The sequence below is a fragment of the Heteronotia binoei genome, chromosome 2, assembly GCF_032191835.1.
Source record: "Heteronotia binoei isolate CCM8104 ecotype False Entrance Well chromosome 2, APGP_CSIRO_Hbin_v1, whole genome shotgun sequence".
Classification (NCBI taxonomy): domain Eukaryota; kingdom Metazoa; phylum Chordata; class Lepidosauria; order Squamata; family Gekkonidae; genus Heteronotia; species Heteronotia binoei.
In genome coordinates this window covers 28960591-28976672 of record NC_083224.1, presented here as the reverse complement: position 1 = coordinate 28976672, position 16082 = coordinate 28960591, and the positions used below count along the sequence as shown (strand labels likewise).

At 43.2% G+C, this 16082-nt stretch overlaps 1 protein-coding gene across 1 annotated transcript in view; it reads right to left on the bottom strand.

Moving 5' to 3' along the window:
* The window catches only part of LOC132567283 (piezo-type mechanosensitive ion channel component 2-like), a 105412-nt gene extending 89670 nt beyond the window's left edge, over positions 1-15742 (bottom strand). The window contains exons 1-2 of the mRNA XM_060232969.1: positions 15660-15742; positions 1245-1434 (exon numbers count right to left, since the gene is read on the bottom strand). Coding sequence (XP_060088952.1) covers positions 1245-1434; positions 15660-15742 — 273 coding nt within the window. The remainder of the gene's footprint in view (positions 1-1244; positions 1435-15659) is intronic.
* Between the last annotated feature and the right edge of the window lie 340 nt (positions 15743-16082).

Sequence of the window (16082 nt, the reverse complement as noted above, 5' to 3'; positions counted from 1 at the left end):
TGGAGGCTGGCAACCCTGCCTACCTCTGTGCAGCAGAGCCTAAGCTTCCGTCCATAACCTCACTAGGGCTGGCCCTGCTTCGCTTCTGAGATCCAATGAGATCAGATTCGCCTGCCCATGCAGGTCAGGACAACATATGTCTAACCAAATTTAAAATTAAGCACACCAGCAAGCCTACTTGTCTTGCAATGTTGCCATTCCAACCCAAAGTAGAATTTATGCCATTCTCTAATGAAGCCAATAGGTTTGAAGGGTATAATTCTGCTTAAAATGGTACTGCTATCTCCCTAGCTTACATAGTTTAATAATTATTCATCTCACATCAGGAATCCAGTTTTCTTATAGAATTATCCATCCCTTAACCGAACAATCTTCAGAATTTTTTGAGGGAAGCAATGGTAACTAAACCAGTATAAAAGCCTAGAGGCCAATGCTACTGATTAATGATAAAGTATTTGCAACTTTGGGTTGGAAAACTTCAGAAGATTCAGGTAAGGACCCTGAGAAGGTAGGAATTTGGGGAGAGAAGAGGAAGGACTTAAGTGGGGGATAATGCTGTTGAGTTGTTTGTTTATAAAATGTTCTTATTGTATTTTATTGTTTTATCATATGTTATAGAACATAAGAACATAAGAGAAGCCATGTTAGATCAGGCCAATGGCCCATCCAGTCCAACATTCTGTGTCACACAGCGGCCAAATATATATATATATATACACACACATACACACTGTGGCTAATAGCCACTGATGGACCTCTGCTCCATATTTTTATCTAACCCCCTCTTGAAGGTGGCCATGCTTGTGGCCGCCACCACCTCCTGTGGCAGTGAATTCCACATGTTAATCACCCTTTGGGTGAAGAAGTACTTCCTTTTATCCGTTTTAACCTGTCTGCTCAGCAATTTCATCGAATGTCCGCCCTGAGACCTACGGGGAATAGGCAGAATAAAAATATACTAAAATAAATAATGTCAAGCAGCCATTTTCTTCAGGGGAAAATGATCTGTGTAGTCAGTTGTAACTCCAGGAAAACTCCAGTTCCCAACTGGAACTTGGCAACTGTATTGCACATGCTTTCCTGGTACAGCTTACAACAGGTAACAAGCATTCCCACTGCATGTCTAGTTGTAAGAGACGTAGGAAAGCACATGTCCTTTCCCCTTTCCAGTCCTTGTGTAATATCACACATTAGAAAGCCATCACTAGAGCCAAAGGAACCAATTACACATTTACATCACTCACCGTTTCTGCTTTGTCCTCCTTTTCATCATCACAGACAGACAGATTTTGGATCCCAGAACTGAGCTGGGCTTTCCGATTGTGGTGCCTCACCATCCTTTTACAAAGCCGTGTGACTATGAGGCCGGTAAGGAACATTCCAATGTCGGGAGCCAAAAGCCGTATGATGCTGCCAACATCGAGACTGCTAAATCTACAGAAGAGAAGACATGTTAGCATCTTGAGGTGTTAAGATTTTACAGTCTAGTAGGGCGCAGGCCCTTGGTCTTGTCCTATGTGCACTGTATTGAATGCTGCTGTAGCTATAGCAACATAAGCGTCTGCTTCAGGAGTGGACTGGGAAATGAAAATGGCCCTGGAACAAGACCTGTGGTGCAGCTCCTGTGGTAATGTGAGCCAGCACTTCAGGAGCCATCAAACTTAGTGGCACCGACAATGGACACTGTCTCACTTTTTACCTCATCCCACAAAATAGCAACAGTGCAGGAGGAAACCATTGGTGAGCTGACATAGATTACCAATGAATGGTCTGGGCAAAGCGGCTCCTGATTAGGGTTGGCAGGCTAAGCCTGGAAGCTGATGGGAGAGTTGGGCACAGTGACATTGTGGAAGGGTGGCATTGGCAGCTTGATGATATCATTTCCAGGGAAACCCTGGAAGTGATGGCAGGTAGCTCTAGGAATTGTCAAAAAATCTGTGGTAAAATCATAGAGTTGCCCATGATTCCCATGAGTTGCCCATGATGGCAGGTAGCTATGGGAATTGCCAAAAACTCTATGGTAAAACCACAGAGTTGGTCATGATGCCCAGAGCTACCAGCCACCAGTTCAGGGTTTTCTCAAAAAGTACATTGTCATACTGGTGATAGTACTGGGTTGTTTTTTTAAAAAATATTGTGCCCTAACACTGTTGGGGGAGGGTGCAACAGGAGCTTGAGGCAGAGAATCTCCTTTCCTCACCAAGGGCTTGGCAGCCATACCCCTAAGTCACAATAAGAGTTACCAGGGCTTGGTTACAAGAAGCCCTTAGAATCATAGAATCATAGAGTTGGAAGGGACCTCTAGGGTCATCTAATCCAACCCGTGCACAATGCAGGAAACTCACAAACACCTCCCCCTAAATTCACAGGATCGTCATTTCTGTCAGATGGTCATCTAGCCTCTGTTTAAAAACCTCCAAGGAAGGAGAGCCCACCACCTCCCAAGGAAGCCTGTTCCACTGAGGAACTGCTCTAACGGTCAGGAAGTTCTTCCTAATGTTGAGCCGGAAACTCTTTTGATTTAATTTCAACCCACTGGTTCTGGTCCTACCTTCGGGGGCCACAGAAAACAATTCCACACCATCCTCTATATGACAGCCCTTCAAGTACTTGAAGATGGTGATCATATCACCTCTCAGCCATCTCCTCTCCAGGTTAAACATCCCCGGCTCCTTCAACCTTTCCTCATAGGACTTGGTCTCCAGACCCCTCACCATCTTCGTCACCCTCCTCTGGACCCGTCCCAGCTTGTCTATATCCTTCTTAAAATGTGGTGCCCAAAACTGAACACAGTACTCCAGGTGAGGTCTTACCAGAGCAGAGTAAAGCGATACCATCACATCACATGATCTGGACACTACTGTTGATACAGCCCAAAACTGCATTTGCCTTTTTAGCCACCGCATCACACTGTTGACTCATGTTCAGCACATGATCCACTAGGACCCCTAGATCCTTTTCACACATACTACTGCTAAGTCTCCCCCATCCTATAATCTTAGGGCAGTGGCCCATCAGGAAATTTCCCTGTAAGTTAAAAGGCCATTCTGTTTGTGGTGTGCTTACTCCATTGCAGTTGAAGCATCAGGAGAGCAACAGGCTGCCCACTGGGTAACTTAGGTGTTCCAGTACACTGGCAGGGTTTCCTGGGTCTATGTTATAAACCTGCTTGAGGAAGTGTTTTTCCTGAGGAACAAATGGTTTGAAACCTAACACCCTACAACTCTTAAGTTTTAATATTTACCTCAAAGAAAATAAATTCAGGTAGGTAGCCATGTTGGTCTGAAGCAACAGAACAACATTTAAGTCTAGTGGCACCTCTGAGACCAACAAAGTCTAATTTCTGAGTATGAACTGGGTATAAGCTTTCATGTGCATGCACATGAAAGCTAATACCCTGAATTAAACTTTATTGGTCTTAAAGGTACGACTAGACTCAAAATTTTGTTATATTTACCTCAAAACTTTGCTATATTTTATTTATTTTGTTCGATTTATATCCCGCCCTACCCCACCAAGGCGGGCTCAGGGCGGCTTACAACACAGAAGGCTAACAGTAGATCAGTTTAAAATACATTAATAATTTATACAGTAAAATACATAAAAATAGATAAAACACACATCAATATACTATGCTACCTCTTCCTTAAGTCAAGTATTCCAGTATTCAAATATGTGAATATGTGTCTTCCTGAATAAATTTCGTTCTTGTTCATTTTCAAAAGCAAACCATGTTATTCCTGTCAGTGTACCTCATCATCAACAATCCAGTTTTGGGTGGATTTATATTCAGGCCCAGACTTTCTCCCCTTAAACCTTTTAAACTTCTCATTGGGAACCCTAGTGCAGTGGGGCAGGTGGAAAATTTTGGCGGGAAAAAGTATTTGGGGTTGAGTCCGGCCCCAGGAAGGAATACACTTTCCTGTATCTAAGGAGATACTATCATTCCAATTAAGCAGTACTGACCAAGATAGACCAACAGTCTGACTCTGTAAATGGCAGCTTCATGTGCTGAAAAGCTTTCAACAAAGAAACAAATTTCACTAAAAACAATGAACTCCCGTGGAACTATTTTGGAGTACAGTGCCTCACTCTAGTTAACCTGAAAGAAGCCATATATTGTTAAATTCCCTTGGATTCTGAGTACTTCTAATTATGGTCTGTTCTGCAGAACAAAAGGAATAATACATTGTGATTCTAGATGCCTCCTCCCCATTGCCCATTACCCATCAGGGCTTGTAAAAGGCGAGCATCTCCTAGCTAAAAGGTGGGGACAGGTAGGGGTGTGTGTGTGTGTGTGTGAGAGAGAGAGAGAACAGTTTAGACACTGAAAGAAACTGACAGAGGCAGGGTTGCCAGCCTCCAGGTGGGGCCTGGAGATATCCCACTTTTGCAATTGATCTCCAGCTGGCAAAGATCAGCTCCCCTGGAGAAAACGACTGCTTTCAAGGGTGGACTCTATGGCATTGTACCATGCTGAGGCCCCTCCTGACCCCAAACCCCACCCTCTCTTGGCTTCATCCCCAAAGTCTCCAGGAATTTTCCAACACAGACCAGGCAACCCTAGACAAAGGGGCAAATGGAACAATCAGCTGGCAGTGAGGTTGCCTGCTCCAGACTGGGAAATACCTGAAGATTTTGAGGGTGGAGAGCAGGGTTTGGGGAGGGACTTCAGTGGGGTAGAATGCCATAGAGTCCACCTTCCAAACTGGCCATTTTCTCTAGCTGAACTGATCTCTGTTGCCTGGAAATCAGTTGTAATCCCAGCAGATCTCCAGCCACCATCTGGAGCTTGACAACCCTAGATGTAGGATCTCTCTCTCTCTCTCTCTCTCTCTCTCTCTCTCTCTCTCTCTCTCTCTCTCTCTCTCTCTCTCTCACACACACACACACACACACACACACACACACGGTGTGGGGTGTTCTTTGTCTGTTGGAGTACCTATCATTCCACTGTAGCAACCATATGTAACTGGATTGCCTTGTCTGCACAGGAGAACCCATTGGTGACTGTCTGCCAGAGCACAGCTGCAGCAATATCAAACAGTTTGTGGGCCCAGCCTTATTTTCCTTTTATGGTCTTGAGTAACTAGTTTTGGGAGTCAATCAGGATGTGTTCAGTTAGGCAGCAGTGAGGTTTCGAGGATACTTTTCCTTTAAAAAAAAAACAAATCTGTATTGAACCACAACAATAAAATTGGTATCTCACCTTAGGAAACCAAAATGGCACAGTACTTTCTCCCATAAGGAATCTATTCAAAAGAAACAGACGTTATCTGACTTTCCATCTCTCTGTCTTTGAATGGGCAGTCTTATGTCTTTGCTGGAAACCTTCCTTTTCATTCCATCCCTAGCTCTGCCCCAAAACCAGAATTTTGCAAATCAATACTGAACAGGCCTGTATACATAAGGTCTATCATGCTGATGTATTTATTTATTTATTTGACTTGTATCCCGCCATCCCCGCCGAAGCAGGCTCAGGGCAGCTCACATTAGGAGGTCATAAGACCAATATTAATAGTCAAAAGATAAAAATACAAGTACATCATAAATAAAAACATATAAAACAATTGCATAAAACAGGGGTGGCCAACGGTAGCTCTCCAGATGTTTTTGCCTACAACTCCCATCAGCCCCAGCCATTGGCCATGCTGGCTGGGGATGATGGGAGTTGTAGGCAAAAACATCTGGAAAGCTACCATTGGCCACCCCGGCATAAAACAACGGTAGGTGCTATTTGATCTCGCATTAAAACATATTGATGTATTGATGATGGCAAATACTACCAACTACATTGGTGTTAAAATTTTATTATTCAAGTACTTCTGCTAGATGTCCTATTAGAAAAAGATACCCAGTCACAATAGGTGCGCCAAGTGGATTAATTTCTGCTTTCCTGTTATCGATTTTGATTCGGAATGCCTGGCGGAAGAGCACCGTTTTACAGGCCCTGTGGAACTGTGGAAGCTCTCACAGGACCCTAACCTCCGGCAGCTCATTCCACCAGGCAGGAGCCACAACAGAAAAGGCTCCGGCTTTGGTCATCTTGAGCCTGGCCTCATTGATGCTGGGGATCAAGCACAAATTCTGTGACCCTGACCGAAGTGCTCTCTGGCGTACATGTGGGGAAAGGTATGCAGGTCCCTGGCCATATAGGACTTTAAAGGGAATAACCAACACCTTGAAGCAAATCCAGTAAGCAATAGGTAACCAGTTCAGCACTTTCAACACAGGTTGAATGTGTTCCCGTGAAGGAAGCCCCACTAACAACCTGGCTGCAGCATTCTGCACTAGTTGAAGCCTCCGGATTTGGGACAAGGGCAGCCCCATGTACAGGGCATTACAGTAATCCAACCTCGAGGTGACCGTAGCATGGATCACTGTTGCCAAGTCATTGAGTTTGAAAAAGGGAACAACAATCTCGCTTTTATCTTCATAAGAAAAAAGTGGGGTAGTGGAGATTTAGGCCCGTTTAAAGCAAGGCTCAGGGTAAGAAAGCAGATATAATAACAAGAGAAAGTCAACTGTCAGTTACCAGTTTAGCCAAGAGAAGCACTGGGTTTAGTTCACAGGGTTGTGACCTGGAGATTTCCCAGACTTACAACTGATCTCCAGACTACAGAAATCAGTTCCTGTGGAGCCAATGGCTTCTTTGGAGGGTGGACTGTATGGTATGATACCCTGCTGAGGTCCCTCCCCTCCCAAACTCCACCCTCCATGGGTTGTCCCTTAAATATCCAGGAATTTCCCAATCCAGAGCTGGCAACCCTCTTATCTGCATGGCGTGGTACTGCGCTTAAAGATATCAAAGTAAAAATTTGCATGGGCATTCAGGGCACAGTTCTGCATTTTGTATTCTGGCAGCAGCTGAAATTGCTCTGTCAACATCAGGGAGGGAGACAAAATCCTTTGTAATTCAGTATTTGCCTTATGGATTGAGATAGTGGAAATGAATACCCATTTTCTTTTCCAAATGTGGATGCAAAGGCACCCATTTTTGCAAAGGACAGTCTTGGGAGATGGCCGCACTTAGTTGGTTTGTTTGCCTGCTTGTTTAATTGTAAAGGAAGGAAGAGGAAAGAATAAGGTTGCCAAGTCTGGGCTGAGAAGTTTGTGGAAAACTGGAGGTGGAGTTTAGGCAGCAGGTAGGAAAGGAAGGGACCTCAGTAGGAATGTGATCCCATAATGTCCATCAGGGCTTTTTTTGTAGTAGGAACTCCTTTGCATATTAGGCTACACGCCCCCCCCCCCTAATGTAGCCAATCCTCCCAAGAGCTTATAGTAGGCCTTTCACTAAGAACCCTGTAAGCTCTTGCAGGATTGGCTACATCAGGGGTGTGTGGCCTAATATGCAAAGGAGTTCCTGCTACAAAAAAAAGCCCTGTCCATCCTCTGAAGATGCCAGGAAACAATCTCTGAATATATCCTAGGGAAAATGCCAAACTCTTTTCAATGCGCTGTCTAAATTCAGGCCTCTCAAACATTATGGTTTACAGTGAGAACACATTTTTTACTCTAGGTAAAATGGTGTAAAGTTAGATATTAAACCAAAGTTACCATCAGGTGGGTGGTAGTGGAAAGCAATTTGAAAAGCCACTTGTACCACAATGAAAGTGAAGCTAGTATAGGTGATTCCCCAAAGCAGAAGTCTGGTAGACCCTGGGGAAAAAAACAACAGTGAAGGTTTTTTTTCCTCAAGTATGTCAATATGCCTTGTTTTTTTAAAAAAAAGAAAAGAAGAGGGCAAAAGTCTATAATTTGAGAAGCTCAGCCTAAATTAATTCCTCATGTTTATAACCTACCCTCCTCAAAGGAGATTCAGGGTAGCACAGAGAGCCAGAACAACAATTTCTGAAATCAAGCCATCCTGAGCCCGATAGGGGAGGGCGGGATATAAATAAATAAAATCTCGCTTTTACCTCCAAAAGAAATAAGTGGGAGAGTGGAGATTTAGAGCAGTTTAAAGCAAAGTTCAATTCAAAGAATAATCAATTCACTCAGAGTGTTTCTGTTGTTAACAGAAATGCAATGGCCCAATGGTTGTACATTTCATGCATCTGATGAAGTCAGCTCTGACTAACAAATAAAGTTACCAGGTCTTGGCTGGGAACACCTAGAAGAGTGAGGCATGGAGACTAGATTAAAAAAAAAAATGGCCCAGGATACCACACCATCATTTTCAGCTGCATGTCACAGGATGCTCTAGGATTTCCCCTAAATTCTTTAATAAAAATCATAGAGTTTCAGGGAATCCTTGTGCATCCTATAATGCAGTGACATCACATAGCCAGAAATGATGTGTCGATGTTGTGGGACAGCATTCCTTCCATTTTTCACTCAAGTTGTGGTAGGCAATGGGTGTGGAACAGGAGTTCCTCCGTTTTATTTATTTAATCAGATTTGTATCCTGCCCTCCCCTTAGGGGTGAGGGTGGCTAACAACATTTTAAAACAACAATTCAGTTTAAAAACAAGACAATATAAAATAATAATAATAATAATACCAACCAATATAACAATTTACAACAATGTAACAAAAAACCAATATAACAATTTACAAAACTATAAACTGATCATCCAGGTATCGTTTACCATCGCTGCTATTATTGCTTTGGTGCTCACATATTGCTGACATTATTACTACTGTTGTGTAGTAGCAAGTAAGTAGTACCCCTACTAAAAAAAAACTTGTTGGGGAATAAATCCTGTTAGCTTCTGGTGCCACTAGGCTTTTGTTTTATTTTACTGCTACAGATTCACATATGCATCTGAATTTAAAAAAAAAAAAAATTGTGCATACACCAGTTAACGGAATTGGTACTGTGTTGGGGAATTAAACACTGACAATACCATTTGCAGAATTAAACTTTATGACATGTAGTGCTTTGCCTACCTTTCATTGTGACAGGGGTAGGTTTTGGGCACAGTGGCAGAAGCAGCAGGAAGAGGAGATAGATCACAGAGAGCCCATTATATCTGAAGCCTATAGCTGTGGAAAGAGCCAGACACTGTTTTAAAAGAACGTAAAACACAAGAAATTCTTAAATACATCAGTATAATATATCCCTTGGTTTAGTAAATATAGCACTGATATACTTCCAACCCTAAAGAAAATAGTTTATTTGGCTTAGCTGCTACAAATTTCTGAACTCCTAACCTATATTTCCTCCCTATAAAATGGGCATAGAATTTCACCTTTTCTTTAAAAAAAAGTTTTTATTAAGAATTTTAAAACCAAAAGATAAAAGCTAACAACAAATATTTTAAAAGGAAATGGAAATACAGAGTTGAAAAGGAAGGAAGGAAGGAAGGAAGGAAGGAAGGAAGGAAGGAAGGAAGGGAAAGAGGGAGGGAGGGAGGGAGGGAGGAAGGAAGGAAGGAAGGAAGGAAGGAAGGAAGGAAGGAAGGAAGGAAGGAAGGAAGGAAGGAAGGAAGGAAGGAAGGAAGGAAGGAAGGAAGGAAGGAAGGAAGGAAGGAAGGAACATAAATGGGGGGAGGAGGAAAGAAAGCAACTTTAACTACGGTATGTTCTCCAAGACCCAGCTGGCTTAGCTTGGAGAAGTGCTTTAAAGAGAGAAATGCCTTCTCTGAGCCAAATGATGGGGCAGTGGGGGCTTCAAGAGCTGCACAATATGCATGAAAGAGCTGCATGTGGCTCCCGAGCCACAGTTTGGCCACCCCTGGGCTAACCCAAGGCCATTCCAGCAGCTGCAAGTGGAAGAGTAGGGAAAGAAAGAAAGAAAGAAAGAAAGAGAAAGAAAGAAAGAAAGAAAGAAAGAAAGAAAGAAAGAAAGAAAGAAAGAAAGAAAGAAAGAAAGAAAGCCAAATCTTGTCAGATCATCAGCAGCTAAGCAGGGTTGGTACTTGGATGGGAGGCCACCAAGGAATACTATGCAGAGGAAGGCAATGGCCAACCACCTCTGCTTCTCCCTTTCTTTGAAAGCCCTTTGTTGGGAGAAGCTAGGCAGGGTCAGTATTTGGAAGGGAAACCACCAAGAAAAATTCTGCAGAGTAAGGCAATGGCAACCCACATCTGCTTCTCCCTTGCCTTAAAAGCCCTTTTCTGGGATTGCTTTAGTGTGGATGCCATGTGATGGCACTTATATACGTGCATAAAAGGAGAAACCACTGGACCAATGCTGCCAGGTCCTCTTTAAGAATGCCCAATCAGTCAGTCAGTCAGTCAGTCACATTTTATTTGTATCCCGCCCTCCCCGACCAAGCTGCTCAGGGCGGCTAACAGCAAAGAACTCGATACATACATTATACAATAAATAACGTTTAACTACAATTAATTAAAATCCATTAAAATTCTAGAAAACATTAGTACATTTAGTGCTATATTCGCTGGCAAGTTTACTTGGTAGTTTAGTAGTTTCAGCTGGTGAAGGCCGTTTGGAACAAGATGGTTTTGCAGGCCCTGCGGAACTGTTCAAAGTCCCGCAGGGCCCGCATTTCTTCTGGGAGCTGATTCCACAGCTGTGGGGCCATAACAGAGAAAGCCCGAGTATGGGTACTCTGGAGTCTTACCTCCTTTGGCCCGGGGATAGTCAGCAGGTTCTTCCCTGCTGACCTCAGTGCTCTCTGGGGTTCATATGGGGAGAGATGGTCCCTAAGGTAGGCAGGTCCTCGGCCATATAGGGCTTTAAAGGTAATAACCAGCACTTTGTAACGAATCTGGTATATAACTGGTAGCCAGTGCAGTTCACGCAGCCCCGGCTGTATGTGCTCCCACTTTGGGAGCCCCAGCAACAGTCTGGCAGCCGGGTTCTGCACTAGCTGCAGTTTCTGGGTTCGGCACAAAGGCAGCCCCATGTAGAGGGCATTACAGTAATCCAGTCTCAAGGTGACCGCTGCGTGAATCACTGTCGCCATCCTAAACAGAGTTACACCCTTCAAAGTCCACTGAGTACAATCTATTTAGAACAGTGTAACTCTCCTACAAGCATAGCCAGCTTCAAGAGGGGATTGTAGCCGCCACCACCGCCTGTGGCAGTGAATTCCACAAGTTAATCACCCTTTGGGTGAAGAAGTACCTCCTTTTATCCATTCTAACCCGACTGCTCAGCAATTTCATTGAATGCCTACGAGTTCTTATATTGTGAGAAAGGGAGAAAAGTACTTCTTTCTCTACCTTCTCCATCCCATGCAAAATCTTGTAAACCTCTATCATGTCTCCCCGCAGTTGACATTTCTCCAAGCTAAAGAGCCCCAAGTGTTTTAACCTTTCTTCATAGGGAAAGTGTTCCAAACCTTTAATCATTCTAGTTGCCCTTTTCTGCACTTTTTCCAATGCTATAATATCCTTTTTGAGGTGCGGTGACCAGAATTGCACACAGTATTCCAAATGAGACCGCACCATCGATTTATACAGGGGCATTATGATACTGGCTGATTTGTTTTCAATTCCCTTCCTAATAATACCGAGCATGGCATTGGCCTTTTTTATTGCAATCGCACACTGTCTTGACATTTTCAGTGAGTTATCTACCATGACCCCAAGATCTCTCTCTTGGTCAGTCTCTGCCAGTTCACACCCCATCAACTTGTATTTGCAGCTGGGATTCTTGGCCCCAATGTGCATTACTTTGCACTTGGCCACATTAAACCTCATCTGCCACGTTGACGCCCACTCACCCAGCCTCAACAGATCCTTTTGGAGTTCCTCACAATCCTCTCTGGTTCTTACCACCCTGAACAATTTAGTGTCATCCGCAAACTTGGCCACTTCACTGCTTACTCCCAACTCCAAATCATTTATGAACAAGTTAAAGAGCATGGGACCCAGTACTGAGCCCTGCGGCACTCCACTGCTTACCATCCTCCGCTGCGAAGACTGCCCATTTATACTCACTCTCTGCTTCCTATTAATTAGCCAGTTTTTGATCCACAAGAGGACCTGTCCTTTTACTCCATGACTCTTGAGCTTACTAAGGAGCCTTTGATGAGGAACTTTATCAAAAGCTTTCTGGAAGTCAAGGTAAACAATATCTATCGGGTCCCCTTTGTTCACATGTTTGTTCACCCCCTCAAAGATATGTAACAGGTTAATGAGGCAAGATCTTCCCTTACAGAACCCATGCTGAGTCTTCCGCAATAACTCTTGTTCATCAATGTTAGATGGTAGAGAAGCAGTTCCTCAGGAAGGCTCACTGGTGTATTAACATTCTAATAATAGATTTATATCATGACTTTCTGTGTTTTCAGATATATTCTTGTCTCATTGTTTTAAACCTTTGTTGTTAGCCATTTTGGGCCCCTTTATTTTGGAAGGAGAAATATTTAACATATTTTAAAAGATGCAAATAACACTACTTTTAAAATAAGTACATAACAAAAATTCACTGCCCTGAATGCAAAAATCACAGTTTGCAACAAAAATGGATTAAAAATGCACAATTCTAACAGAGAATGGACTTCTTTAATCACCCTAAAATAATTTAGTTGAATTGCTTTGCACACTATAGAATTGCTACTACCATTATTCAATTATTGCATATGCAGCACATGCAAAAGAAGATGATTGCCTTAATTATCAACATCATCAACAACAACAACAACACTATTATTATTATTGCTTGATGGAATATTATTATTATTATCAGGGGTCATTTGGTAGAAAAAAAGGCGCAGGAGCTCAGTAGCATATCTTATTTGCCTGTGTGCAGCAGGGAGAGACCTGGCTAGAGGATGAGGAGCTGTGCTCCTGTGAGCTCCTGCTGAATTCAAGCCATTATTATTATTATTATTATTAATTACAAGGAGTGTCAAGTTGCAGTTGACTTATGATGACCCCTTAGGGTTTTCAAGGTAAGAGATGGACAGAGGTTGTTTGCCGTCGCTGGCCACTGCATTGCAAATTCAACCCTGGTATTCCTGAGTGGTCTGTCATCCAGGTATGAATGCCAGCCCTGGTTACCTTATAAGAGCTGATGAAATTAGGCTAGTCCAGGCCATCCAGGTTAAGAACATAAGAACATAAAAGAAACCATGTTGGATCAAGCCAATGGCCCCTCCAGTCCAACACTGTTACACAGTGGCCAACAAAAAGGTGTCATCAGGAGGTCCCCCAGTGGGAGCAGAATTCCAGATGCCCTCCAACTGTTGCCTTCAAGCACCAAGAATACAGAGCATCACTGCCCCAGACAGTGTTCCATCTATATCTTGTGGCTAATCACCACTGATCAACCTCTGCTTTATCCAATCCGTTCTTGAAGCTGTCTATGCCTGTAGCGACCACCACTTCCTGCAGCAATTTACTCTTTGGGTGTAGAAGTACTTCCTTTTCTCTGTTCTAAGCTTACTGCTCATTAATTTCATTGAGTGCCCATGAACAGTACTTCTTTCTCTACCTTCTCTGTTCCATGCATAATGTTGTAAACCTCTGTCATGTCACACCTCAACCATAATTTATCCAACTAAACAGCCCTAACCTCTTTAACTTTTCTTCATAGGGAAGGTGTTCCATCCCCTTAATCGTTTTAGTTGCTCTTTTCAAAAGAAGAAGAATAAATTGGATTTGTATCCCTCCATTCGCTCTGAAAGAGCCCCGTGTCGCAGAGTGTTAAAGCTGCAGTACTGCAGTTCTAAACTCTGCTCATGACCTGAGTTCGATCCCCAGTGGAAGCTGGGTTTTCAGGTAGCCAGCTCGAGGTTGACTCAGCCTTCCATCCTTCCAAGGTTGGCAAAATGAGTACCCAGCTTGCTGGGGGGGGGAAATGTAGATGACTGGGAAAGGCAATGGCAAACCACCCCGTAAAAAGTCCGCCATGAAAACGTTGTGAAAGCAACGTCACCCCAGAGTCGGAAACTACTGGTGCTTGCACAGGGACCTTTCCTTTCCTTCACTCTGAATCTCAGAGTCTCAGAGCGGCTCACAATCTCCTTTACCTTCCTCCCCCACAACAAACACTCTATGAGATAGGTGAGGCTGAGAGAGCTCTCCCAGAATCTGCCCTTTTAAGGAAAACTCTGGGAGCTATGGCTGACCCAAGGCCATTCCAGCAGCTGCAAGTGGAGGAGTGGGGAATCAATCCCGGTTCTCCCAGATAAGAGTCCATGCACTTAACCACTACACCAAACTGGCTCTCTTCTGTACTTTTACTTCTGCACTTTTACCAGTGCTTGATCAACCTACTAACCAGAGCTTGATAAGGGCTTAAATAACTTAGAGCTAGATCATCTTAATAAGCAGGTCAAAAAGACTATGCAGTCCATTCCCATCCTGCAAAAGGCTGTGTGCACTCCCCACAGCAAGCTGTATAATTCAGGTCTAAATATATAACAAATAGAACAGGTATAGCCCTGCTATGTTGTTTTAGTTGGTTTGTAATTTTATGAATTTATATGGAGACAATTGGGTCTTAAATGAGAACATGGCTTTGGGCATCTCTGGTGGAAAGGCAGCAATAAATGAAGGACAGTAAATAAAACAACGAGACAATTTGACTTGGGGAAAATTCCATTCCTGATCTGCATTTATGATTCTTGTCTGTTTAAATCATGTGTATCGGGACTTAACTAAGCTTAGCCACGTTGAAGTAGATGGAACCAACATGCCTTTCCTAAACATCTATTTGGAAACAAACACCACTACAATGGAAACTAATGAGATCCTGTTTTAGGTCGGAGTTCATATGCAGAAACATTTGGGTGGTCTAAGCCTTTTTTGGGATCGGAAACCACGGAAAGTAGTGATAGCACCAGTCGCAGTCTACTACACAGCTTGGCTGCAGAAATCCCATTGGAGTCAACATGAGTTTAGCACTTTAAATGGGAAAGACTGCAACCCCAAAAGTATTAATGTTGGTTAATATATCAAGTCAAACCTGGCAGTCAACCTACAACCTATGGCTCACAGTCTACTGTTTCCTCGTTCCTATATTACTCTTCCAGGTCCAATTGAAAACTTGGAATAGGCCACTTTGGAACACTTGAGCATTCATATATATCAGATAGCAACAAAATGTTTGAAAACAGTGGATGCCACAGCTCCTAAATCACTGTACACTGGTATTTGAGAAGCAGAATAGTAGTCACAGCATCAATACGCTTGTTTGGATAGCCCATTCTGACAGCCCGTTGCAATTGTTTTATTGCAGGGGTGGCTACTCTTTATTGCATAACAAAACGTGCAATAACTGCAATCTAGTAGATAAGTCGTTTTATGTAACGGCCACAATCCAGTCTAACTGAAATATGTTTGGAATCTTGCTGATTTACATGGGAGACCTTTAAATCAAAAGAGTTTCTGGCTCAACATAAGGAAGAACTTTCTGACCGTTACAGCAGTTTCTCAGTGGAACAGGCTTCCTCAGGAGGTGGCGGGCTCTCCTTCCTTGGAGGTTTTTAAACAGAGACTAGATGGCCATCTGACCACAATGAAGATCCTGTGAATTTAGGGGGAGGTATTTGTGAGTTTCCTGCATTGTGCAGGGGGTTGGACTAGATGATCCTGGAGGTCCCTTCCAACTCTATGATTCTAAGCAAATGCACATCCATAAAAATAAAAGGCCTTCACTTTGGCTGGATCGTGTCCCTTGAATTTAAAGTTGAGGAGTGCCAGTGGCATTCCTGACTGAAGCCCCCTGAGATAACGGAATTAATTTTGCTCCATTGACCATACTTCTGAGAATTAAGGTAGAAGTGGAAATGTCTTACCTGCTATCAAGGAAAGAGTGAGACCTAATCTGAAAATTAATCCACAGGCTGAATTGTTCGCCATGGTCTTCTCCGTTCAGCATCAAGACGGAGATGTGGAAGTATCCACAAAGTCTGCTGAAGCCTGAATAGTCAGCCTGGATGAAGGAAAGGACTTCTTTCTACAAGCCCTTTCTACTGACCCTCTCCAGAGGTCCTAGAAATGTGAACTCTCCAGACCTTTTTAAAACCTCACTCAAAATATGGTCAGTTGACCAATCGATGGCTGCGTATTAATTTTTCAACAAAAAGTAAGATGAAATCTGGTGGCTCTCCAGTCATCTTCATTTTCCGTAAAGTGGGAACTATTGATTTATTCGGGTCCCCTCCACACGCTGCACATCAATCCTACTTTTCCTTTACAGCAGATCAAGTACTCTGAAA